General features: G+C 38.9%; 1 protein-coding gene and 1 long non-coding RNA gene across 5 annotated transcripts in view; one reads left to right on the forward strand and one right to left on the reverse strand.

Moving 5' to 3' along the window:
• Nucleotides 1-2: 2 nt before the first annotated feature.
• Nucleotides 3-9,940, reverse strand: LOC137769578 (uncharacterized). The gene is made up of 2 exons (XR_011075006.1): nt 9,723-9,940; nt 3-241 (listed from the first exon to the last, which is right to left on the reverse strand). It is a non-coding gene; the product is annotated as an uncharacterized lncRNA (long non-coding RNA).
• CEP162 (centrosomal protein 162) overlaps nt 9,667-25,304 on the forward strand; it is a 92,314-nt gene continuing 76,676 nt past the window's right edge. For 3 of the 4 annotated variants that reach the window (XM_068551528.1, XM_068551530.1, XM_068551529.1), the window contains exons 1-5: nt 9,667-9,703; nt 10,752-10,867; nt 21,433-21,544; nt 23,939-24,085; nt 24,421-24,604. In XM_068551528.1, the coding sequence (XP_068407629.1) occupies nt 10,811-10,867; nt 21,433-21,544; nt 23,939-24,085; nt 24,421-24,604 (500 nt within the window). In that variant the 5' untranslated portion in view covers nt 9,667-9,703; nt 10,752-10,810. The remainder of the gene's footprint in view (nt 9,704-10,751; nt 10,868-21,432; nt 21,545-23,938; nt 24,086-24,420; nt 24,605-25,304) is intronic. The other variant, XM_068551532.1, reaches the window with a different exon arrangement.

The following is a 25,304-nucleotide window of genomic DNA, read 5'->3' on the forward strand; positions in this document are numbered from 1 at the left end:
AATTAGTCCAGATTTTTCATTTATTCCAAGTCTCTCAGAATTAAGACACAAAATGAAAGAATTTTTCCATTGATGCGATATTTATCCAGATTAAGAGAAGCAACTTATTCATCCATTTACTAGACCCTGGGAGGGTACAGAACATGTGGGATGACTCTGAGCAACTGCTGAGCTGATAGAAGAGATTTTGCAGTTCCCACATCTCTCATTGTGCCTGGACATTTGGTTTTCATTGCTGTCTCTGAAATTAGAGAAAGTAATAATGGATCACTACATTTATAGTGTAATTGTAATTACTCCTACCTAGAAATAATGTGCTTGCCCATGCTCAGGCTAAAGGACAATCTCTCTATCTAATACACAAGAGTGGGCTAGAAGGGCGGGGGGACAGCATTACCTCCATACATATGACAGTCATTTTAGAAAAGTTTTTAGTTACAACTTAAACCATTAGACAATAGAATGGAACCAAGAGACAATAAAGCCAATAGTTTCAACAACTAGCTATTCTACACCTACTTGTGCAAAACATTGGTATGATACAAAAATTCATAACACAACAGCCACCCTCAATGACTTTATGATCTGGTAGGAGAAAGAGAAAGAACAAGTATTCAATAAGTAAGTAAGTAAATAAATATTTTAAAACATAAATAACTTTTCTACTAGAAATATAAGCAAAGAAGAACTATTGTTTCCAACTTGAAGTATCAGAAGGTCACTAAAGGCTTGGGTGTGAGCATGAAATAAAGCTAAATTGGATGTTCTTTTCCTCCTTATGCAGTTTTCCCAAAGTTAAATGGATTCCTTTAATAAGGTGGTGGTGTTATAGAACTAATGCTACTCTCAATATCGTTGATTATGGAATGTGGAACAATGCAGATGGTGGATTATTCAGGATTTGTCTTCCTTTGGCTTTCACCATGAGAACCAGTTCATTGCTCATAAAAGCTCCTGCAGAGAGCAAACAAGGGAGGGGATGGATATGAAATTCATTTTGGAACTTGTTAGAAGCATTGGTGAAAGGTTTGGTGGAATTGTAGAAACAGTCTCTTTATATATATTTTTTCTTTTACAGAAACCTTGTGAGATTTATATGGTGACCAGAAAGTGGTACGTGTGCTTTGGCTTTCTGGACAAAGGAGTTCTTCAAAGAAGGACTTCAAGAAGAAAAATCAAAAATTTCCCCCATTTCATATCAAATATTGTTATATTTTTCCTCTTAAGATTGATTATATAACCCAAACAAACAAAAAACATAGTATAATATTTCTCAACTAACAGAACACATCAGTATTCACACAAGTAGCAGAATCTATTTTCATGTTAAAATTGATGGATGCTAAATTTAATAATGAATCAAGCAAGTGTGAGCATCAAAAAAAATCTAAAAACAAAATTTTTTTTTAAACCCAAAAAATGACTTTAAAATAATTATTATTATCAAGAAAGGAGCATGAATTAAAATAATAAAATCTGTGGTGAAGATTTCTGAAGCTCCAGATTCTAATCGGCCTCCCCCGGCCACCACACACAGATGGTCATCGTATATAAAGACGATTTCAGATATAAGCAGTATGGAGGCTTCCAGAATTTGAGAGCCACTAGAAGATCAGAGATTAAACCCAGTAAGAGAGAACTGACTCAAAAAAGAGGACAAAAATGAGGGGAGGAACAATTGTATGGACATTAGTGAAGACAAAGCTTTGGTTGTTTAAACAAATAATTCGCAAAAATGAATTCCTCTGTTAGTCACAGACTTGTGGTTTTATTACTTTTAAGGCTTTTTGATAGTTCTGATGCCTCTGGGGCTCCAAGAGACAAATGAAAAATGTCTTTTTATACACTAGATTGGAAAAATGGAATTAATAATAATGGTGATAATAATAGGTATCAAATCATCGTTGACCGCATACACCGTATGACATGCTTCATGCAAAACAACACGACAGCTAACGTGCATTGAGCATTATGACGTACAATCACTGATGAAAATCTTTATATATTTTAACTCATTTATTCTTCACAACGCTATGGTGTAGATTCTATTGTTGTATTTGTTGGATGAATGAGGAATTTGGGATGGATGGTGTCATGTTTTAATCTAAATTTCTTGTGTAAGTCAAATACAATTTTTCTCAACCAGGATTTTGATTGTCCAATGTCAACTCATGTGCCACAGTATTTTTTAGTCCCCATTTTTTTAATAGTGGTAAAATACACATGAAATTTACCATCTTAACCATTTGAAGTGTACAGTTCAGTAGTAAGTACATGAATATTGTTGTACAACCTTCAGAACTCTTTTCAAATCTTGAAAAACTGAAATCCCATACCCATTAAATAATCCACAGACCCACCATTTTACATTCTGTCTATATGAACTTGTCTACTAGATATTTCATAGAAATGGATTCACACAGTATTTGTCTTTTTGTGATTCACTTATTTCATGTGCCACAGAATTTTTGAAAACATATAAAACTATGCCAATGCAAAAATATTAACAATCATTTTGGGGCTTCTCTGGTGGTGCAGTGTTGAGAATCTGCCTGCCAATGCAGGGGACACGGGTTCGAGCCCTGGTCTGGGAAGATCCCACATGCCGCGGAGCAACTAGGCCTGTGAGCCACAACTACTGAACCTGCGTGTCTGGAGCCTGTGCTCCGCAACAAGAGAGGCCACGATAGTGAGAGGCCCGCGCACCGCGATGAAGAGTGGCCCCCGCTTGCCACAAGTAGAGAAAGCCCTTGCACAGAGACGAAGACCCAACACAGCCAAAAAAAAAAAAAAAAAAAAAAATCATTTTACAAGGAGGTTTTTCATTATTATTACTCCCCAAAAAGGGCAATGACAACTGATGACTTGTGTGTTTTATAATGCCAATGAAAATTATTTTAACTTATTGGTTTTTTGCATTTCTAATAGAGCAAGAAAGGTTTTAGGGACTTTCCTGGTGGTCCAGTGGTTAAGACTCCATGCTTCCAATGCAACGGGCACAGGTTCAATCCCTGGTCAGGGAACTAAGATCCCACAGGCTGTTCAGTGCCACCAAAAAAAAAAAAAAAAAAAGATCCATCCACCTCACTACAAATAACTCAATTTCGTTTCTTTTTATGGCTGAGTAATATTCCACTGTATATATGTGCCACATCTTCTTTATCCATTTATCTGTTGATGGACACTTAGGTTGCTTCCATGTCCTGGTTATTGTAAATAGAGCTGCAATCAACATGGCTGGTGGAACATGACTCTTACTGAATTATGGTTTTCTCAGGATATAGAGTCTGTCATACAGAGTGAAGTAAGTCAGAAAGAGAAAAACAAATACTGTATGCTAACACATATATATGGAATCTAAAAAACAACAAAAAAAAATGGTCATGAAGAACCTGGGGGAAAGATGGGAATAAAGATGCAGACCTACTAGAGAATGGACTTGAGGATATGGGGAGGGGGAAGGGTAAGCTGGGACAAAGTGAGAGAGTGGCATGGACATATATACACTACCAAACGTAAAATAGATAGCTGGTGGGAAGCAGCCGCATAGCACAGGGAGATCAGCTCGGTGCTTTGTGACCACCTAGAGGGGTGGGATAGGGAGCGTGGGAGGAAGGGAGACGCAAGAGGGAAGAGATATGGGGACATATGTATATGTATAACTGATTCACTTTGTTATAAAGCAGAAGCTAACACACCATTGTAAAGCAGTTAAACTCCAATAAAGATGTTAAAAACAAACAAACAAAAAGAAACGTGTTAAATCAACATGTACTACCTATGACAGACAAAACACATATCGATAGTAGATATTTAAAATAAAATTTATTATCACTAAGATATTTGATACATTTTTCAATGTCAGTTTCTCAGGTGAAAAGTTTATGAGACACACTTTACTATGCTTTATGAAGTAGATGCTATGTGCACTAAGAAATGTATTCCTTAACACTTCTAAGTTTTAATTTTATTTCGTTTCTTTTTTTAATAAATGGAATACCTTTTGTCAATTATAGACCCCACAAACCCAGGTGAAATTAAAAATTATATATTCCCAAGACAAGTAGTCACCAACATTTTGCATTTAAAATTTTATTCTTAAACTAAAAATTGAGACCACCAAAGGCAAATAGAGCCTCATGTTTTTGTAACCTAGTGGATAATTTTATTGTTAAAAAATATTTTTCTTCCTTCACAAATGACATTAAGTAGATTGTGGTTTTTCCTTTGTAAAAAGCCTCCTAAGAATGTTACAGGTCAGATTTCAAACTTAAGTTTTTTTCAACAAAGCTTAAATTTTCTGTTCAACATTGTTCTTTCATGACCTCTGATGGTGAAAATGTAAACTGACATTACAAATACCAACAGAAATAATGCCACAAATTCCATTTACCTTTTAGTGAAGATCCTTTCCCTTCTTTTCATATTTATTTACTTTGAGAATGTAATAGTATCAATTATTCAACAATACAGAAAGAGTGTTAGACAATTTCCTACCACTTCAAAGCATAAGAAAGCCCTTTTATTCAGTCTATAAATCTCTGAATGTATGTGTGCATAGAAAGAACATTTTAATGATATAAAAACTTACTACTGTGACTACTAGCTCTCAAATGGAATGGAATAAAGTTTGGATAAAATTGAAACAATTATTTTAATTTACAAAACCATCACTCTTCCTAAATCTCTGTATTTATGAATAAGGCAGCATAATTGCATATTAAGACCTGAATTATTTGGACTTATTTATTACTTCAACTTCATTAATAAGATTACTGTCTAGACCTGAGCTCCTCCCGAAAAAGCTTCCACACAGGTAATTTATCTGGGAATATGACCCCAGAGGGCAGGAACAATGAACAGGGGAATAAAAAGAGGAAAAAAGGAAGAGCTGGAATAAGGATGCATTATCAAAATGATTATGGCCAACCTATGCCGGATTCCACAGGCCTTTTAAGAGGCCGCAATGAAATCCATGAAATAAACAGGAGAAGGGAGAATTCCCTGGAGGTCTAGTGGTTAGGACTCTGCACTTCCACTGCAGGGGGCCCAGGTTCGATCCCTGATCGCGAACTAATACTGCAAGCTGAGTGGCACACCCAAAAAAAAAAAAAAAAGAGAAGAAAAGGACAAGGATTTTTCAATGGGCTTCCATCCCCCATGGATTTAGTGGCCCTTGGACTTTGACTACCACATACCCACGTGTAGGTTGCATATGTGTGGCAGTTCAGTGGGCATTCCACACCTGCACTTCTTGCCAGAAAATGTCCAGGGAAGGAAGCGGAGGCTCATACCTTGGCCAGAGGTGAGGCACTCCCCAGTTGCACCTGCAGAAAGCTGGTCAAAGTCTATGAGAACTGGTTGTAGAAACTGACTTCAGTTGAATGCAGGGCCAAGAGAATTTTAAGTGATGCACAAAGTGGTCACTGATGCACTAGAACCTTTGCACTACTCAGATCCACATTTTCTCTCCATTAACTCCTATCTGTTACTGCAAGGTGCTAGCCAGTCACAACTTCTGCAAGAGGGTTTGGGAACTAGCTACCATCCCTGCTGCCCCAGCTGGTCCCAAAGCGTTGTTTATAGTCATCAGCTCTCTTCTCCCCTAGCGATTCTAAATTTCTCTCACCCGTGGCCAGCATCTCAGCTGATCTAAGGTTGTTTGCCTGGTAGGGAGATCCAGACCTTCTTCCTCTAGGTTGATTTGCTTTGCCTTCATCAGGGCATAGTTGCTGTAAATGCTGATTCACCATTATCACCGGGAGATGCATCAATCAAGCCGACGGATATTCCTCCCTGCTTCCATTATAGGGCAGTGACCCAGGCTCTTCGTGTTAATAAGTGTAGGTTAGTCTTGCAAATATACTAACATATTAATTCTCTTTTGCTTGATGATCCAGGAATGAGGAGCCCAAAGAGGTGGTAGTTAAGTTCTGTGGAACTCTTTTACTTTGTCCTCTGGTGGCCCTGGTGAACGGCCATAAGGCCCTTTGTGGAAAGATAGGGAGAATGTTTGTAACTATTCTTATGGCATTACAGAGTCCTTCCTCAAGGGCACTCACCCTCCCTTTGAACACTTGGTATCTGGGTCTGTTGAAATTAAATAAATCCAGAAATTGGATGAAGGATCTGGATTTTCCATTGTGATAGCTGATGTTAGTATTCCACTCACTAGATCACTTTTCTTTGTTATACACACACACACACACACACACACACACACAATCAAGTAATCACCCAATCAGCTGTCCATTTATCTCATCCCTCAAAACACCATGACTTATTAGCTATTGGCACAAATTCCTGCAGGTCAAGGCAACCTGATTGCTACTACAGACTTCTGCCCATTTCAGTAATTACAACCATCTTGCCTTTGATAGTTTTGTATTGCTACATGGGCTCTGTCATTGAGAAATCTCATAACCGCACTGATACTGGGGAGACTAGTTCCACAACAGCAACTCCTGTTAATAACTCTCACCTGTGGAGGACAGACATCAAGTTTTTTCACAGATGCTGGCCTCTTCCTCACCAGTGAATTCCTTCTTGTCTTACTGAAGGGAATGTCCTATGAATCCTCCTGGGGAGCAAAGTCAGATGCTAGGTTCTAGATATCACAGGTATCTACTCTAACATTCCCATCTCTGTGAGCCTTCTGACATCTTCCTTAATACTCTGCCAAAGCAATTTCAGCATGTCTACCTCATTTTCCTATTGGCCATTATCACATTCAGGCTTCAAGGAAACATCCCAGCAGCAGACGAGGACCAACGCCAGGTGTTCTCACTAGAATGTTGAACCTCAAGGCATGAGTGAGTGTTCCCATGTCAATAAATCCTTATGCAGCCTTATTTTATTCTCCCTACCAGTTCAACGCTCTCAAGATTCACTCCTACATGTGTTCCCCCAGTTCCTTTTAGTATATATAACGTGGGACCTGCACTTTCTGTAAACCATTTCCTCCCAGAGCAAGGATTATATTTCTGTGCTCAGAAGATGTCTGAGACCTGACCTGGCCTGACCTCACTGGCATGGAGATGGTGAGTGGTGGCAGGGCTGGATCCTGAAGAGGACAAGTGTCGTCTTGTGAGTTGCCTTCCTGATATGAGGGTCTCTAAGTCTTTGCAGGCTCTTCAGGCAATAGGAGGATGCTCTCTTTTAGCAAAGGGAATGGGACTGCTTCTGCCAGTGTGGAGAGTTCAGGGAAATCTGAGAATTCAAGATTCCCAGAATCATTTACCCAAATGTCTATATTCCTGGTTTCAGGATTTAACTGTTTTCAACCAGGGCCCTAACTCAGGACACCCAAAGAGGCTGTGTCTTCATTCTCCTTTGCACCTATGCAGCAGAAAATGATGATCTCCTCAAATGCTGATAGAGGCCCTTGGCATTTACCATGTGCCTTGAATCGATTTTGGCTGACCTGAGCCAGTCGTTTTCCTTATTTCAAAGAATTCAAAGAAATCAATAAAAATCCAGTCATCCTTATAATTACCACTGCCACCATACCATTCAAGTATAACAGAAAGTATATGAGTCAACCCTTCATTTTCCACCTGTACCTATGCCCAATGAACCTCATATGATAATCGTAGAGCTGTGTTCCAATGGTTATCACCACCCCATTTCCCATTAGTAGTGGGATCTTCATTGCCATCTGACTGTTGAGTTACTCAGTTCCTAAATCCCATCCTAATGGTCCATTTTCCAGGGCTAATCCTGATCTATCTATCTTTCCTAGTGTTTGCCTGAAAGCAGAACATGAGACAGAGCTCTGCATGAGAGTAATTTACTCAGGAATGGGTTGCCAAGTAGCAGTAGCCATGAACAAGGAGAATGATGTAGAGAAGGATGGAAAGCCAATACAAGAATGTGCTATCAAGTTGGTCTCTGTTGTGAACAACTGGTTCTGGATCACAGAGGACATTCTGATTAGTCTTATGAAATGAGTATGAACACTGTCCAGGGTCAATAAGGGGAATCGTTTGTTCATCAGCTCCAGCCCCCACTGATCAAGCTTGGGCCTGTAGAGATTAAGTCCCCCACTTCTAAGTTGCAAATGTTGAGTGCTCAATGGTTACCCACAAGGATCAGAGAAGTCCCAGGTATCAGAAAGCAAGCAGTCCGCACTGCAAGCTCCAGGCAGGCCCACGGACGAGCTACACCTGTGTGTAGCTAGTGACAGCCTGAGTGGCAGTGGTCCCAGTAGCTGTGGCGAGAAGAAAAAACGAGGCCAAGAAGATCTGAGGCTACTACGAATGTGTGAATTAGTGGGAAGGAGGCCGAATTTGCAAAACGCTTCCTAGTAGGGATGGGTGGAGAAAGCTTCCTAGAGGAAATGAGGGCTAAATTGAAACCTAAACCACCTAAAGGATGAGTAGAAGTCAGCAAGGGTTGATAAAGACAGGCCATTTTCAGTGAGAAAGAAGCTTTCTCCATCTTCTCAGAGGTTGAGGTGGCTTCTAATGTCTTCCAACCACACCTTACTTCTTCTACAATAGCAGTGGTCATACAGAATTGCAATTGTCCGATCACTTATCTGCTCCACTAGACCAAAGACTCTGTTAGGGCAGGGATTATGACTGTCTTCGCCCACGCAGCAAATATTAGAAACAAAAGTATAAACTTAATTGAATTGTCTTGTAGATTGTAAAGATTAAGTGAAGTAATGCATGCACAGCTCCTAACAACTAAAGTGCTCAGTAAATAGTAGCTTTTTAAAATCTCTATTATTATTCGAATCTTTATCATAGGGCACAGTTCTGGCATGCACACATTTGTATCGCAATAAACACTTGCTGAAAGAAAAGTTCAGGCCGGACATGTTGAGGTCCTTAACTATGTCTGCCAGCAGCAACGCTTTCAACTGCTGTCGCTTTTACTTTTTGTATCCTAAATGCTGTCCTCTGAAACTCCAACGTGCGTTGTGTTCTTATTTTTTTAGAGGAAGGAATAGCAAAAATAAAATAAAAATCCAAGAAAGTAATTGTAAGATGCCGCTATAGAATGGGGGGAAAGGAGGGGTAATGGGGAACCATAGCGATGTTCTGATATGGGTAGGACTTGGGGTGTGTCTGTGTGCTTTCAATTTCTTGTCCACTAGATGGTGGAACAGAGTCCCTATCCTGGCAACAGAGTTCTTCAGCAAAGGTTACAGGTTCTCGCACAACGCCCACGCAGGGCTTTGCACGTGAAGGGAATCACCCAATAAGTTAAACTTTTTCAAGGCTTCCGCTTGTAAACCAGAAAGCTGAAACGACACGGGAGGCAAATGTTAGGGAGAGGTGAGGAGGGAAGAGAAATGCGGAAAGACAAGGAGCAGGGGAGCTACACTACATTTCCCAGGAAGCCACGGGCGCACCTGCCACACCCACCACGCCCGTTACGGCGCTCGCGACCCTGTCGTCCATCCACCGCCCCAAGGAGCCCAGAGAAGGCCACGGTTTCTCCACTGGTGCAGCAGCGGCGGCGGCTCCAACCCGCCAGATCGTCCTGCTGAGCCACGACCACTCCACCCTGCGCTCGTAGAGCCGAAGAGACACTCACCGCTGCCCCTCTGCTCCCGCGCGCCACGTGACCAGCTCCGGTCATGTGACTCCAGAGCCTGGCAGCTGAAGTCAGTTACCCCGGCAACTGCTGGCCCCCCCCCCCCCCCCCCCCCCCCACCAGACCGTCCGGGAAAGCGGGGAATTCAGAAGCAAAGGTAGGTGAGGCGTGCATACTTGCTTCCCACTCGGTTCAGCAGGGCCCAGGCTGTGCTCAGACCCGCTGCTCAGGGTTTTAGTTTCGGGTCACTCCCTTCCTCCACCCCGGCTCCGCTGCGGGCGCGTTTTTGTCTTCCCGCCGACTCCGGAACTCACCCTTCCTGGGGCCTGGGACCCTCTGAGTGGGACCCGCATTTGACCCACAGTTTGGGGCCAAGACCTTAACCGCCCACACACTGAACTGAACAGAAATGCAAATGAGGGGGAGGAGGTGTTACCGCGCAGGCTGAGCAAAGTATTGTCCAGATCTCCACACCTCCCGCCGCCACAAAAGGAAGCTGAGGTCGGAGCTGCCTCATGGAGTTATGGTACAGAAGCTGGCGCAGATCCGAAGTTGGATTCTTTAGGGAGACTGGGGAGAGTTGAGCATTGCAAGTCACCATTGCGTAGTTTTTGTTGACCTTCCCTCCATCCAAGAGAAACATAATTTGTTCTAATTTGCTCCATTAACTTTGTTTTAGGTAGATTCTGAGTCTTACGGTATTAATCCAGAAATTTGTATCTGGAAACGCCCGCATATCAGGAAACAGTCTATTTTTCAAAACTTTTTGATATGGATTGATAAATAACTAGCTGAATGATAAGATGGCACAAACTCTGTCCTGCGCTTTGCAAAAGGGAAACAGTCTTTCGGATTTGCCAGTTTTTACTTTTTAAAAGTTTCCTTGAGAAGCCCTGGTTTGTTTAAGGAATGTTAAATAACACACACACACGCTAATATGCATAGATTTAGGAAATATTCTTGAGGCCACTTTTTAACAACTGGATGTTAAGAATGAAAATGTAATTCTCAACTCTAAGTCAAACTGTGAAAGCTGCTTTTCCAAGTCAGTTTTATTAATGAATTAGAAATCTCTTGTCCAATTTACTGGTCAGTAATTGTGTGTATATGCTAAATCAAGAGAAATGTCTGAAGTTCAAGTCTGACGATTTTTATGATGTGATTTGGATTTCCTTAAAGGATGTTTATTGTCTCTTGCCATTTAGTGTTTCCAGTGTTGTAAATACTTCGGAATGTTTACTTTGGGAAGGGAAAATTATTGATAATGGCCCACTATTCCAAAGAAGAGCTGGATGAAGAGTTTGAACAGTTCATGAAAGAGGTAAGTTTATATTTTTAAAAGCTATATTGTAAATTGTCCCACAAGAAACTCATTCTTCTAGGATGCAAGCAGCCTATCATCAAGCTCTGTCACCTGTTTCCAAAATATATCTATCATCCCTCTAGTTCTCTCCCTTTTCACTGCAACTTTCCTAAGCCAGGACACCATCATCTCACTAGGCTACTGCAACAGTTCCCACGTACTGTCCAAGCGTTCCTTCACCACACTGCTGCCAGCGTGGTTTGTCACATAAATCAGACTCTGTTACTCCCAATGGAAAACACTCTATTGGCCTCCCATCACATATAGAGTAAAATCCAGACTCCTTTCTGTGGCTTACAAAACCCTGGATGATTTTGCTCATGCCCACCTCACTGACTATACACTGCTCTTCCCCCTTTTCCATTCATGCCTTTTTTCTCCTCCAGACACGCCAAGCTCATTTCACATTAGGAGCTTTGTACTGTTCCCTCTGCCAATAATGCTGTCTGTTTCTCTATCCTTTACCTGGCTGGTGAAGATCTCTTTTTAAAATCACTACCTAAGAGAGGTTTTTTCTGTTGATCCAGTAAAAAAGTAACTACCAAGTTCCTTCTTATACCATGTACTTAATTCTCCATGTAGCTCTTAGAACCATTCATTATTTCACTTGTTTAGCTCTCTTTTCTGCCTCCCATAAGAATGAATGGTCTTTGACATGACAGCTGTATTTTTTTTTAATTGAAGTATAGTTCATGTACAATATTATATTAGTTCAAACAGTGATTCAATTTTTGTAGATTATACTCCATTTAAAGTTATTATAAAATACTGGCTGTACTCCCTGTGCTGCATGATATATACTTGTAGCTTATTTATTTTATTCATAGTAGTTTGTGCATTTTAATCCCTACCCCTACCCCTATTTTGCCCCTCCTGCTTTCTTTCTTCCCACTGGTACCCACTAGTTTGTTGTCTGTATCTGAGAGTCTGTTTTCTGCTTTGTTATATTCATTTGTTTTATTTTTTTAGATTCCACATGTAAGTGATAACATACAGTATTTATTCTTCTCTGACTTATTTCACTAAGCATAGTACCCTCCAGGTCCATCCGTGTTGTTTCAAATGACAAAATTTCATTCTTTTTATGGTTGAGTAACATTCCATCATATATCTATATACCACACCTTCTTTATCCATTCATCTGTTGATGAACACTTCCATATCTTTGATAGTGTAAATAATGCTGCTATGAACATTGGGATGCATTTATCTTTTCGAATTAGTGTTTTTGTCTTCTTAGGATATATACCTAGGAGTGGAATCACTGGATCATGTAGTAGTTCTGTTTTTAGTTTTTTGAGGAACCTCCATACTGTTTCCATAGTGGCTGTACCACTTTACATTCCCATTAATGGTGTACAAGGGTTCCCTTTTCTCTACATCCTCACCAGCATTTGCTATTTGTAGCCATTCTGACAGGTGTGAGGTGATACCTATTTGGGGTTTTGATTTGCATTTCCCTGATGATTAGCGATGTTGAGCATCTTTTCGTGTGCCTGTTGGCCATGTATATATCTTGTGCCCATTTTTTAATCAGGTTGGCTTTTTGTTTTTTTTGTTTTTTTGTTTTTTGATATTGAGTTATATGAGATGTTTGGATATTAACCCCTTATTGGTCATATGATATGCAATTGTTTTCTCCCGTACTATAGGTTCTTTTCATTTTATCAATGGTTTCCTTTACTGTGCAAAAGCTTTTAAGTTTGATTAGGTCCCATATGTTTATTTTTGCTTTTGTTTCCTTTGCCTTAGGAGACAGATCCAAAAAAATATTGCTACAATTTATGTCAGAGTGTTCTGCCTATGGTTTCTTCTAGGAGTTTTATGGTTTCAGGTTTTATACTTAGGTCTTTACTCCATTTTGAGTTTATTTTTGTATTGATATATGGTGTGCGAAAATGTTCTAATTTCATTCTTTTACATGTAGCTATCCAGTTTTCCCAGCACCACTTACTTCAGTAAGAGACTGTCTTTTTTCCAGTGTAAATTCTTGCCTTCTTTGTTGTAGATTAATTGACCATAAGTGCATGGGTTTATTTCTGGGCTCTCTGTTCTGTTCTGTTGATGGATGTGTCGGTTTTTGTGCCAGTACCACACTGTTGTGATTACTGGAGCTTCCTGGTATAGTCTGAAGTCAGGGAGCTTAATACCTTTAGCTTTGTTCTTTTTTGTCAACATTGCTTTGGCTTTTCAGGGTCTTTAGTTGTTCCGTATAAATTTTAGGATTATTTGTTCTAGTTCTGTGAAAAATGTCATACATGTTTTGATAGGTATTGCATTAAATCTGTAGCTTGCTTTGGGTAGCATGGACATTTTAACAATATCAATTCTTCCAATCCATGAACACGAGCTATCTTGCCATTTCATTGTATCATCCTCAGTTTCCTTCATCAGTGTTTTATAGTTTTCAGACTATGAGTTTTTCACCTCCTTGATTAAGTTTATTCCTGTGTTTTTTATTCTTTTGGATATGATTTTTTTTTTAATTTTAAAATTTATTTATTTATTTATTTTTGGCTCTGTTGGGTCTTCATTTCTGTGCGAGGGCTTTCTTCTAGTTGTGGCAAGTGGTGGCCACTCTTCATCGCGGTGCGCGGGCCTCTCACTATCGCGGCCTCTCGTTGCGGAGCACAGGCTCCAGACGCACAGGCTCAGCAATTGTGGCTCACGGGCCCAGTTGCTTCGCGGCATGTGGGATCCTCCCAGACCAGGGCTCGAACCCGTGTCCTCTGCATTAGCAGGCAGATTCTCAACCACTGCGCCACCAGGGAAGCCCTGGATATGATTTTAAAAAGGATGGTTTTCTTACTCTTTCTGATAGTTCATTATTAGGGTATAGAAAAGCAACAGATTTCTGTATATTTATCTTGTATCCTACAAAGCTACTGAATCCATTTATTAATTCTGAGAGTTTTTTGGTGAAGACTTTAGGGTTTTCTATATGTAGTATCATGCCATCTGCAAATACTGACAGCTTTACATCTTCCCTTTCAATTTGGAAGCTTTTTATTTCTTTTCATGTCTGATTGCTCTGGCTAGGACTTCCAATACTTTATTAAATAGAAGTGGTGAGAGTGGGCATCCTTATCTTGTTCCTGATTTTAGAGGAAGAGCTTTCAGTTTTTCACCAATGAATATGATGTTAGCTGTGGGTTTGTCATAAATGACCTTTATTACGTTGCGATATGAGTTTAGATACCAACTTTGATGAGAGTTTTTGTCATGAATGGATATTGAATTTTGTCAAATGCTTTCTCTGTATTTATTGAGATGATCATGTGACTTGTTAATGTGGTGTATCATATTGATTGACTTGCAAATATTGAAACATCCTTGCATCCCTAGAGTAAGTCCTACTTGATCATGGTGTATGATTCTTTTTATATATTGTTGAATTCAGTTTGCTAATACTTTGTTGAGGATTTCTGCATCTATATTCATCAGAGGTATCAGCCTGCAGTTTTCTTTTTTTGTAGTGTCTTTGTCTGTTTTTAATATCAGGGTAATGGTGACCTTGTAGAATGAATTTGGGAGTGTCCTCTCTTCAGTTTTTTGGAATAGGTTGAGAAGGATATTAGCTTTTTGTATGTTTGGTGGAATTCCCCTGTGAAGCTATCCTGGACTTTTGTTTGCTGGACGTTTCTGATTACTAATTCAATTATACTACTAGTGATTGGTCTGTTCAGATTGTCTGTGTCTTCCTGATTCAGTTTTGGAAGATTTTATGTTTTTAGAAATTAATCCATTTCTTAGGTTGTCCAATTTGTTGACAGGTAACTGTTTGTAGTGTTCTCTTATGATTTTGTTATCTGTGATATTGGTTGTTAGTTCTCCTCTTTCTTTTTTATTTTGTTTGTTTGGGTCCTCTCTCTTTTTTCTTGATGAGCCCCTGGCTAAAGGCTTATCAGTTTTCTTAATTTTTGGGGGGACTTCCCTGGTGGAGCAGTGGATAAGACTCCACGCTCCCAATGCAGAGGGCCCGGGTTTGATCCCTGGTCAGGGAACTAGATACCACATGCATGCTGCAACTAGGAATTCACATGCCATAACTAGGGAGCCTTCATGCCGTGACTAAGGAGCCGGTGAGCCACAACTAAGGAGCCCATGAGCTGCACCTAAGGAGCTGGTGAGCTGAAACTAAGGAGCTCTGGAGCCACAGCTAAGGAGCCCGTGTGCTTCAACTAAGGAGCCCGCGACTACAACTGGGGAGCCTGCCTGCCACAACTAAGACACCATGCAACCAAAAAAAAAAAAAAAAAAAACTTTATTATTTCAAAAAACCAGCTCTTGGTTTCATTGATCTTTTTTATTTATTTTATTTATTTATTTTTTGGTCTCTATTTTATTTATTTCCTCTCTGGTATTTATTATTTCCTTTCTTCTGCTGACTTTGGACTTTGTTCTTCTTTTTCTAATTCCTTTAGATGGTAGGTTATGTTGTTTATTTGAGATTTTTCTTGTTTCTTAAAGTAGGCCTGTATCACTGTAAACATTCCTCTTAGAACTGCTTTTGCTACATCCCATAATTTTAGAAAGTTGTGTTTTTATTTTCATTTGTCTTAAGGTATTTTCTGATTTCCTCTTTGATTTCGTCATTGACCCATTGTTTTTTTAGTAGCATGTCATTTAGTCTCCACGTTTGTGTTTTTCCCATTTTTCTTCCTATAATTGATATCTAGTTTATACCATGGTGATCGGAAAAAATGCTTGATATAATTTCTGTCCTCTTAAATTTGTTGAGACTTCTTTGTGGCCTAGAGTGTGGTCTGCCCTGGAGAATGTTCTGTGTGCACTTGAAAATAATGTGTATTCTGCTGGTTTTGGATGGAATATCCTGTAGATATCTATTAAGTCCATCTGGTTTAATTTGTCATTTAAGGCCAGTGTTTCCTTATTGATTTTCTGTCTGGATGATCTGTCCATTGATGTAAATTGGATATTAACATTCCCTACTACTTTTGTATTATTGCCAATTTCTCCATTTATAGCTGTTAACATTTGCTTTATATATTTAGATGCTTCTATATTAGTTACATGTATTTTAATGAATGTTATATCCTCTTTTGTATTGATCCCTGTATCATTATACAATGCCCTATTTGCCTTTTGTTATAGACTTTGTTTTAAAGTCTGGTTTGTCTGATATGAGTATCGCTACCCCAGCTGTCTTGTTTCCATTTGCATGAAATAACTTCTTCTAACCCCTCACTTTCAGTCTGCGTGTGTCTTTATCTCTGAAGTGAGTCTCTTGTAAGCAGCATATAGATGGGTCTTGTTTTTTTTTTTTTGTTAATTTTATTTATTTATGTATTTATTTATTTATGGCTGTGTTGGGTCTTCGTTTCTGTGCGAGGGCTTTCTCTAGTTGCGGCAAGTGGGGGCCACTCTTCATCGCAGTGCACGGGCCTCTCACTATCGCGGCCTCTCTTGTTGCAGAGCACAGGCTCCAGACGCGCAGGCTCAATAATTGTGGCTCACGGGCTTAGTTGCTCCGTGGCATGTGGGATCTTCTCAGACCAGGGATCGAACCCGTGTCCCCTGCATTGGCAGGCAGATTCTCAACCACTGCACCACCAGGGAAGCCAGGTCTTGTTTTTTTGTCCAATCAGCCACCCTATGTCTTTTGATTGGAGCATTTAGTCTATTCACGTTTAAAGTAATTATTGATAAGTATGTTCTTACTGCCATTTTGTTACTTTTTTCTGGTTTTTGTACTTATTCTCTGTTCTTTTCTCCTTCTTTTTGTTTCTTCCCTTGTGGTTTGATGATTTTCTTTAGTGGTATGCTTGTGCTCCTTTCTCTCCAGTTTTTGTGTGTCCATTGTTGGGTTTTGATTTCTGGTTACCATGGGGTTCATGTATGTTGATCTATGGTTATATCTACTTGTTTTAAACTGGTAGTCATTTAAGTTCAAACACATTCTAAAAGTTCTACATTTTTTTCTCCCCTCCCCAACATTTTGTGTTTTTGTGTCATATTTTACATCTTCATGTTTATCCCTTACCTTTTTATTATAGTTATAGCTGATTATACAATTTTTGTCTTTGAATCTTTGTACTAGCTTATTTAAGTGGTTGATCCACAGCCTTTACTATATATTTGTCATTATTAGAGGGGTTTTTATTTTCCTATACATGTCTACTTCTTGTTGTAGCATTTTCTTTTCCACTGAGAGAAGACCCTTTAACATTTCCTTTAGGGTCAATTTAGTATTGATGAACTCTTCTAGTCTTTGCTTGTCTGAGAAGTTTTTCATCTGTCCTTTAATTCCAAATTATAATCTTGCTGGGTAGAGTATCCTAGGTTTTAGGTTTTTCCCTTTTGCACCTTAAATATATCATGCCATTCCCTTCTGGCCTGCAAAGTTTCTGCAGAAAAATCAGCTGATAGCTTTTGGGGGGTGGAGTTCACTTGTATGCGACTCTTTGTTTTTCTCTTGCTGCCTTTAGAATAATCTCTTTATCTTTAACTTTTAACATTTTAATAACACTTTAATTGTGATATGTCTTGGTATGGGTCTATTTGGGTTCATTTTATTTGGGACTCTCTGTGCCTCCTGTACCTGGATATCTGATTACTTATTCAGGTTCAAGAAGTTTTCAGCCATAATTTCATCAAATAAATTTTCAACTCCTTTCTCTCTGACTTCTCCATCTGGGACACCTATAATGTGAATGTTGGTACACCTGATGGTATCTCAGTGTTCCCTTAAATTGTTTTCATTTTTTAAATTTGTTTTTTTTTTTCATGTCTGATTGGGTGATTTCTGTTATTCTGTCTTCCAGATCACTTATGCATTCTTCTGTATCACCTAGTCTGCTGTTAATTCGGTCTAGTGTGTTTTTCATTACAGTTGTATTCTTCAGTTCTGGCTGGTTCTTTTATATTTTCTAGTTTCTTGTTAAAATTCTCACTGTGTTCATCTATTCCTTTTTCAGCATTCTTATTACTAATGCTTTGAACTTCTTACCTGGTAAATTATTTACCTCTGTTTCATTAGTTGTTTTTCTTGTTCTTTTGTTTGAAACAAATTCTTCTGGCTTCTCATTTTGTTTAACTTTCTCTGTCTCTATGAAATTAAGTGAAACAGTCACCTATTCCCATCTTGAAGGGGTGCCCCTTTGTGGGAGTGTCCCTGTGCAGTCTGCATGTGCCTGGTGGCTTTGGTGGGAGAGCTGGATCTGACGTGAGCCTGAGTTGTGTCTTTCTCCAGGGTGTGCCGGCAGCCATCACTTTGGTAAGAGGTGGGACTGGAGTTGAAGGGGATCAAGGCAGAGCCAGGTGTGAGCCAGGGCTTCTCCTCGCTCAGTGGCCAACACCACCCTATGAGGGGTGGGAGCTAGTCCCAAGGTGCTGGAGCAGAAGCCCTGAGAGTTGGGTCCCAGCTGGTTCTGTTCCCTGTAAGCATGTACTCTTTCCTCTCCCAGCATTGTCACATTGTCATCTTTGCCCCAGAGGAGAGTAGTGCTGGAGCAAGAGGGGCTGGAGTAGGGGTTTGGCTTGGGCCAGGGCTTGTGCCAGGGTGGTCATAGGAAAGCAGCCAGAGTCCCGTGCACTTTCATTCTGCTTCCTCCACCTTGTTTCGGGAGTAAGGAAACATGTGCACACTCTTCACGAGCAGAATCTCGGCTTCTTACAGCCCCACTGTCGGTCCCACTGGTTTTATAACCAGCTATGGGGACTCATCTTCCCAGTGGCAGACCCCAGGGCTGTGGCCCTCAATATGTGGTTCTAGCCACCTACTCCCCAGCGTGGGTTTCCAAGCCTTTTAATCCCCTTCCTTTTCTGTGTCCCTTCCCTGGGGAACAGGTCCTGACCTGATCACTTTTCTTCCCTTCCTACCCGATTCCATATGGGTCTTTCTTACAGCTTGTTCCACTTAACGTAACAATTTCAAGGTTCATTTATATTGTCATATCTATCAGTACCTCATTCCTTTTTGTATAGCTGAATAATATTTCATCGTATGGATTTGCCACATTTTGTTTACCTACTTATCAGCTGATGGACATTTGAGTTCTTTCCACTTTTTAGCAATTATGAATAATGCTGCTATGACAATTGTATGTAAGTTTTTGTGTGGTTGTATGTTTTCACTTCTCTTGTGTGTATACCTAGGAGTGGGAATGCTGGGTCATATGGTAGCTCTATGTTTAACCTTTGGAGGAACTGCCAGACTGTTTCCTCAACAGCTGTGCCATTTTACTCTCACCAGAAGTGTATTAGTAATATTAGGGTTCCAGTTTCTCCATATCCTCACGAGCACTGTTGTTAACTGGGAGGCCAGCTGTTTTGTTTTGTTTTGTTTTTAATGATAGTAGCCTAGAAAGCAGTGTGGAAGATTGTCAGAAGTGAGAATACCTACTGTGTATTAGACAGTAGGATGGGCATTCTCTGTTTCTTTGCTGATCTTTGCCACAGCCCTGCAAGGTCAGTGTCGCCATGCTTGTTTTATATATGTATAAACTGAAAAGAGGCGTAATTTTCCCTAAGCAACAGAACTAGCTTATTTTGAAGTTAAAAGTTTGAACTCAGATCTGTCTGGCTCCAAAAACCTATAGTTCTTCTTTCACACTTTTACGTAGCCATGGGTTTAGGAGGAAAAAACTGAATCTGAGGCAGATTGTCAAGAGTTTGGTAAACAGCGAGAGATAGAAAGGAGAGAGAAATGGAACATTTCAGGGTGACAGTGAAGTATAAGACTGTGTGGAAGGTGATGCAACTAAAATTCAGATGGAGTAAAGAATACTCTTTCTTTTCTCCTCCCCTCATCCTGCCTGGTGGTCAAGGAAGACAGTGAGTTCTTTTTGAAGATTTAAAAATGGCATTCTTACAAGTCATTGGGGTAGAGTTGTTTGGTTGGCAGGTGGAAATGTGTGTGTAGTCATCTCAGAAGTTTAAGAAGTGCCCCAGGTACCAATGTCCTAGTTGGGGGACCATATAGAGTATTTGAAAGTGGACAGGCCTTAGTTAGAGAAACCCAAGTTTGAATCCCAGCTCTGTATCACTTACTGATAGTCGCAACCTGGGCAAGTTGCTTAACTTCTCTGAGCTTACTTCCCCATCAGTAAATCTCTGCTGGATTATTTAAAGACTGAAATAACCTGAGTATAGATCCTGACATAGAGCAGGCAAGTAATTAATAAACGTTGGTTTCTTCTCCAGAAAAAGTGTGTAGAATAAGGATAAAAAGGACCAAGAGCAGAGTCCTGGGGAAGTCTCGTGTTAAAGAAAAGGGCAAAAGGACCAAGAGCTATTAGAGTTGGTTAGGAAAGGTCACAGAGGTGAAGTATAACCTGGAGGAGGTGGTGCTATGAGGTCGAAGGGAGAGATTTTCAGGAAGTGAGAGTTGGTCACCATGTCAAACTCCATGGTATGATCAGGGAGATGACTGACAGTCATCCTTTATTTGTGGCATGTAGGAGGCCTGTGGTGACTGAGGAGAGCTGTTTTGGATGGGGACCAGATTTTAAGGGGTTTAACAGTGACCTGGAGAAGTTAGAATGTACATAAAGGAAAGGTGATAGGTAGAATGAAAGGGAGGTAGGAGTAAGGAACTTTGCCTGTTTGCTTTGTTTTGTTTGTTTGTTTTCGTTTTTTTAAGTAGGGTAGACTTGAGTGTCCATTCTTACTTATACTATACAATATGCCAGGTGCTGTGCTAGGCTGTGGGGATGCAGTGACGAGCAAGTTTATAACCTGAGGGAAGGAGGGCAAGGAGATTGAGGAGGGAGTGTGGTGCAGAGATGCATTAGGATAATCCAGCAAGCGAGAACTTGGTGAGGCGGCAGGTGGCCCCTCTGCGGGTTCTCCTGGGGGTGGAGGAAAGAATTGCTCTTCTGAGAGAGGAAAGCAGTGTCTTAACAGGTGAGTTTAGTGGTGGAGTGAGGGGAAGGAGAAGGAGGGTGGTTTTTGACCTAGGGTCTTTATTTTCTCTGTGAAGAGAGAGCCCCAGTTATTGGCTGAGAGTAAGGGTGCTAGATCGGGGTTAGAGTAGGGGTTTAGGATTGTAGTAAGATTTTGAACCTGAAGAGTAGAAAAGGACAAATAAAAGTTTATTAAAGTTTATTAATCATTGTGACAAATGCGAATTTCTCTGGTAAACACCTCACACTCAGTTCTTCCTGGTCTTAGAATTTTGTGTTCTTCTAGAGTGATGCTAGGTGATTTTGCTCAATCATTATTTATTCTTAGACCCGAGATAATGTCTAAAAAAGGATTATATCCTTGTATTCCTTCCTGATTAGGTTTCTTGATCAAGTTTTTTATTTCTTTGTTGTTATTGTTGATGTTTTTCTCCTTGGTTCATCTGCTTGTTTAATTCTGGGTATGAAATCAATATTCAGAGATGTATTCTTGATGTTTAAGTTATTTTGACCCCATAAGTCTAGAAATATATGAATTTATACATAATTGCTGAGAATGTTTAGGTGATAACTGAAATATCAGAGAACGAAGAAACATTTTCAGTGATAAATCTAGGATTCTTGAATTTAAAATTCACTAGCTTATATCTGATTTAGCTTTCAGATGATTCTTTTGAAAATTCAAATAAAACACCAAGACAACCTAAAGAAGTGAAGAAGAATGATACAATGCCATGGTGGATAACTGAAGATGAATTTGAAGATGGTGGTAAGTATTGCTGATTTTTAATTTCAAATTATTTGACCACAGGGGGGCAGTCAAGACTTTTAATTCTGGATTTTCTCACCATGCTTTTAATAAATATATAAGGAAAATAATACTAATAGTGTAAATTTTTGAAGTTTGACTTGATTTTCATATTACTTAACTTTATGATATATTTCCTATATAATAGCGAATCTATGTTTCTGCATTATCAGATTATTTTACATTGAAATAATTTATCGTTACTCAATTTAAGATCGTGAATAATATTAGGTATATTTGTATATTGTCATGTTTAATGGTAAAGTGATTTAAAGTGATGTAATAAAATATTCTGACAATGTATTAATGTCACTGCATTGGGAAGATTTTAACAAATCTATAGATTTTGGTATTGCTCTCTGTTAATGACAGTAGAAAAAAATAACTTTATTACCTTAATGGTAAATAACTCATTATTGATCCTGTCTAGCACATGTGTATATCTTTTTTGGAACTATTCCTACTCACATCTTTACAAATAGAAAATTACTCTCTGGGTGTTTTCTTCAATATAGCTACTATATATGATACTGCTGTATTCGCAAAGATCCTCAGATTACCTCTGTTAAGTACCTATGTTCACACTATTTGTGTATCACTAAGCACCATTTTATGAACTGATAGGATTCCTATATCTCTTCTTTTTCCTTGTGCTCCTTGACCCTCAACAGTAAATAATAAATGTGTTTAATAAATAAATGTTACTGTGAATTTGATAGTCACTTCTCTGTTCTTAACACTTTACAGTAAGGAATTGCCTTATTGAAAAGTTCAGTGTGTTTTCATAAATCCATAAACCAGGCACAGTGCTAAAGTTTGCATGTGAAGGATTCTTTTTTAGAATCTTTCCCCCTATTGATGCTTGAAAAGGATATTATATGATTAAGTGCTACTGAAATAATTGACAATGATTTGTGACTTATTTAGCATTAAAATCTTTTTCTAGAAAGTAATGAATCAGAGATGGAGTATGCAAACTCACCCGAAAGGGAAAGAATAGGTCCTAGACCAACACTTGAATGTAACCTGACTAAAGATACTAAATTTTTTTGAAAAGAATGTATCAATCAGAGTGGATTTGATTAGTAAAGGATGCAAAGGATACTTAGGAAGGAGACTTTGACAGTGTCCATTTAAACACAGGAGAAGAAGATTTCTCTGCCCAAGGGTATAACCTGGTCCCTGGTTCAGTCACAAACATTTATTGAGTTCATGTTATGTTCTGAGTACTTGGCACTAGTATGCAAAGACAAAATATGATTCCTGTCATCAAGAGTGTAGAAGTTTCTAAGGGAGAATTGAACACCCCTCTTGAGAGGAATGCATTCCCAGTCTTACATAGACGCCATTAAACATCAACATTGAGCTACTTCAACCTTACAATTTTGCTTTCTCTTTCAGTTGCCATAAGGACAAAATGTTCTGCCTAGTTAGTGAAACCGTCTAATTCTCCTACTGGTTATACTCTTCATTATAAATAACTGAATTGGATCTTGGTTTCAGTTGTATTAGTCTCTCATGAGGTTGGTTAGTGTGGGTCACATCCCTGAGTCCATCTTCAGAGCCGGGCTGAGACCCTGGACAGATGCCCCGACGGCACCCTGACCTTGGCGTGTATGTTTTCATTTGAAGTGCCTATAGATATATCTCCTGATTTTCTCCAGCTGTGTGGAAGTTATTAGTAGATCAGTTAAAACCATTATTCACGCAGAGCCATAAAATAATTTGATTCTAAAGCCTTTCCAATAGGATGCTAAGTAGGAAATTGAAGTCACAATTTGTAACTTCTCAATAAGGCTTCCTTCTAAGTAAAAGTGGTATTTTTCTAATCTTATTATTTGTATTATATAGTTACTTTTTTCCATATATCAGTTTTTTACAACAAATATATACTGCTAGGGTAAAGACATTTTGATATTGTATAACTTCTCCAGTGTTTTCTAGTGCTTTTAGAATGAAGAGCAAAACCCTACCCCCAGCCTATGAAGACGAGCATGGTCTGACCATTGACTCCTGCCCTGGGATTACTTCCCCAAGTGGCATGGTATACTGTATTAAGTACTTGTGATTCAAAATAATTTTTAAAAAATCTCGTCTCATTATGCAAGTTTTTGAAATATTCCACTTAATAAGATGCGCTGCAATCAAATAGAATTGTAATTTTTGTTTTGTGAATTTTTGGTCTGATGGAATTTTATTTCATAGACCAGATTTATTTCATAGCTACTGTCTACTAGTATAACTAATATAACAGTATAACTAGTCTAAGCTAGTATAACAGTACTACTGTGTTGGCATAGTAGTCAAAACAATTCTCTTAACATAAATATCCAACTATATTAAATCCCATCCCAGGACTACTTGGAACAAATGTAAGCTATTTGAAAACAAAGAAGACTCCTCAGCCTATTATGGAAATAGAAGAGGAATCTGCTGAAAAGATTCAGTTTCTTAAGAGCAGTGGAACCTCTATCTTAAGTATTGACAGCTTAGAGGCCAATGGTAAGAATTGTGATGGATGTGCGTTGACAGGTTAATTACTATGCTTATAATCAGGATTTTTAGAAAAGTTAACTCATAACTATCTTGGAGGCTCCTTTACTGAAGCGTGTAGACAGATTTAATATCTTCCTAGAAGGTTTAGAATTATACCTTTGGAGAAGCTTCATAGCCTTACATATTATAATGAATATAAAGCTATATTTGAGTAAGAGAGTAAGTGAAGTATGTTTCAAATTTTTTGAAGTCTTACTATGTAATGTCAATAAATGCATCATTGAAATTAATTTTTTCAAAATTCTGTGTGTTAATGAAATATATTTGTGCTTTCTATTTAGAGATAGTAGTTCCTGAGCTCAATCATAGCGTTCTTGGATTGGGATTGGACACATTAGAAGAGCAAGAGGAAAAAGAGCAATTTTTTGCCAGGCTTGAGAAAGGCTTCACATCTTCCATTGATTACTCAAGATTAAATAAAGAATTGGATTCTAATGACTCCACACATTTTAAAGCTTTACATAGGTAATGTAAATACAATATAAACTAATCATTGAGTGATTTTTGTGTCTTTCTGTATTTTTGAAAGGCTGGTAGATGTATGGAATTGAAGGGGTAAACATATATAACAGGCAAAATTTAAATCTTATTTTTAATTCTATTTTCTCTTCATTATTTCGGTCAGGGGTGACGTGTGTGTGTGTAGAATATGATTTATGTATATATGTGTGTGTGTATATATATATATATGTATATATATATATATATGGGCTGGAAAATGTTGATGTGTATTTGAGAGCCTCTAGAGGTCTGAAATTTCATGCATGAGGTACTTTTGAAATGAATAGCACATTGCCAAATAGACCTAACTAGGAAGGTAATTTGTTAAGTGATTTTCCAGAGATAAGGTCAATAAGAGAGTCAGTAAGAGAGTTTGTGTCCTACCTTTGTGTATGGTTGACCCTAATGATTATTAGGAGACCTCATTTATCCTGGAAATTCTACTAGTTGACTGAGCGGGTGCCTTGTAAGTGCCGTAGACCTTTGGCATTCTCAAGACTTCTGTGAAACCTGGTATCTTTAATTTCCTCAGTTTCAGTTTTCCATTTAATTTTTTAAATCATAAATGGAAGCCAGATTACAATTTTAAGATTTTAAGAACACCAAACTATATTTAAATTAAGGGTCAGGAGACTCATAGCCTCTGGTCATTAGAGTGCCTGGT

This window comes from Eschrichtius robustus, chromosome 9, assembly GCF_028021215.1.
Source record: "Eschrichtius robustus isolate mEscRob2 chromosome 9, mEscRob2.pri, whole genome shotgun sequence".
NCBI classification, from domain to species: Eukaryota; Metazoa; Chordata; class Mammalia; order Artiodactyla; family Eschrichtiidae; genus Eschrichtius; species Eschrichtius robustus.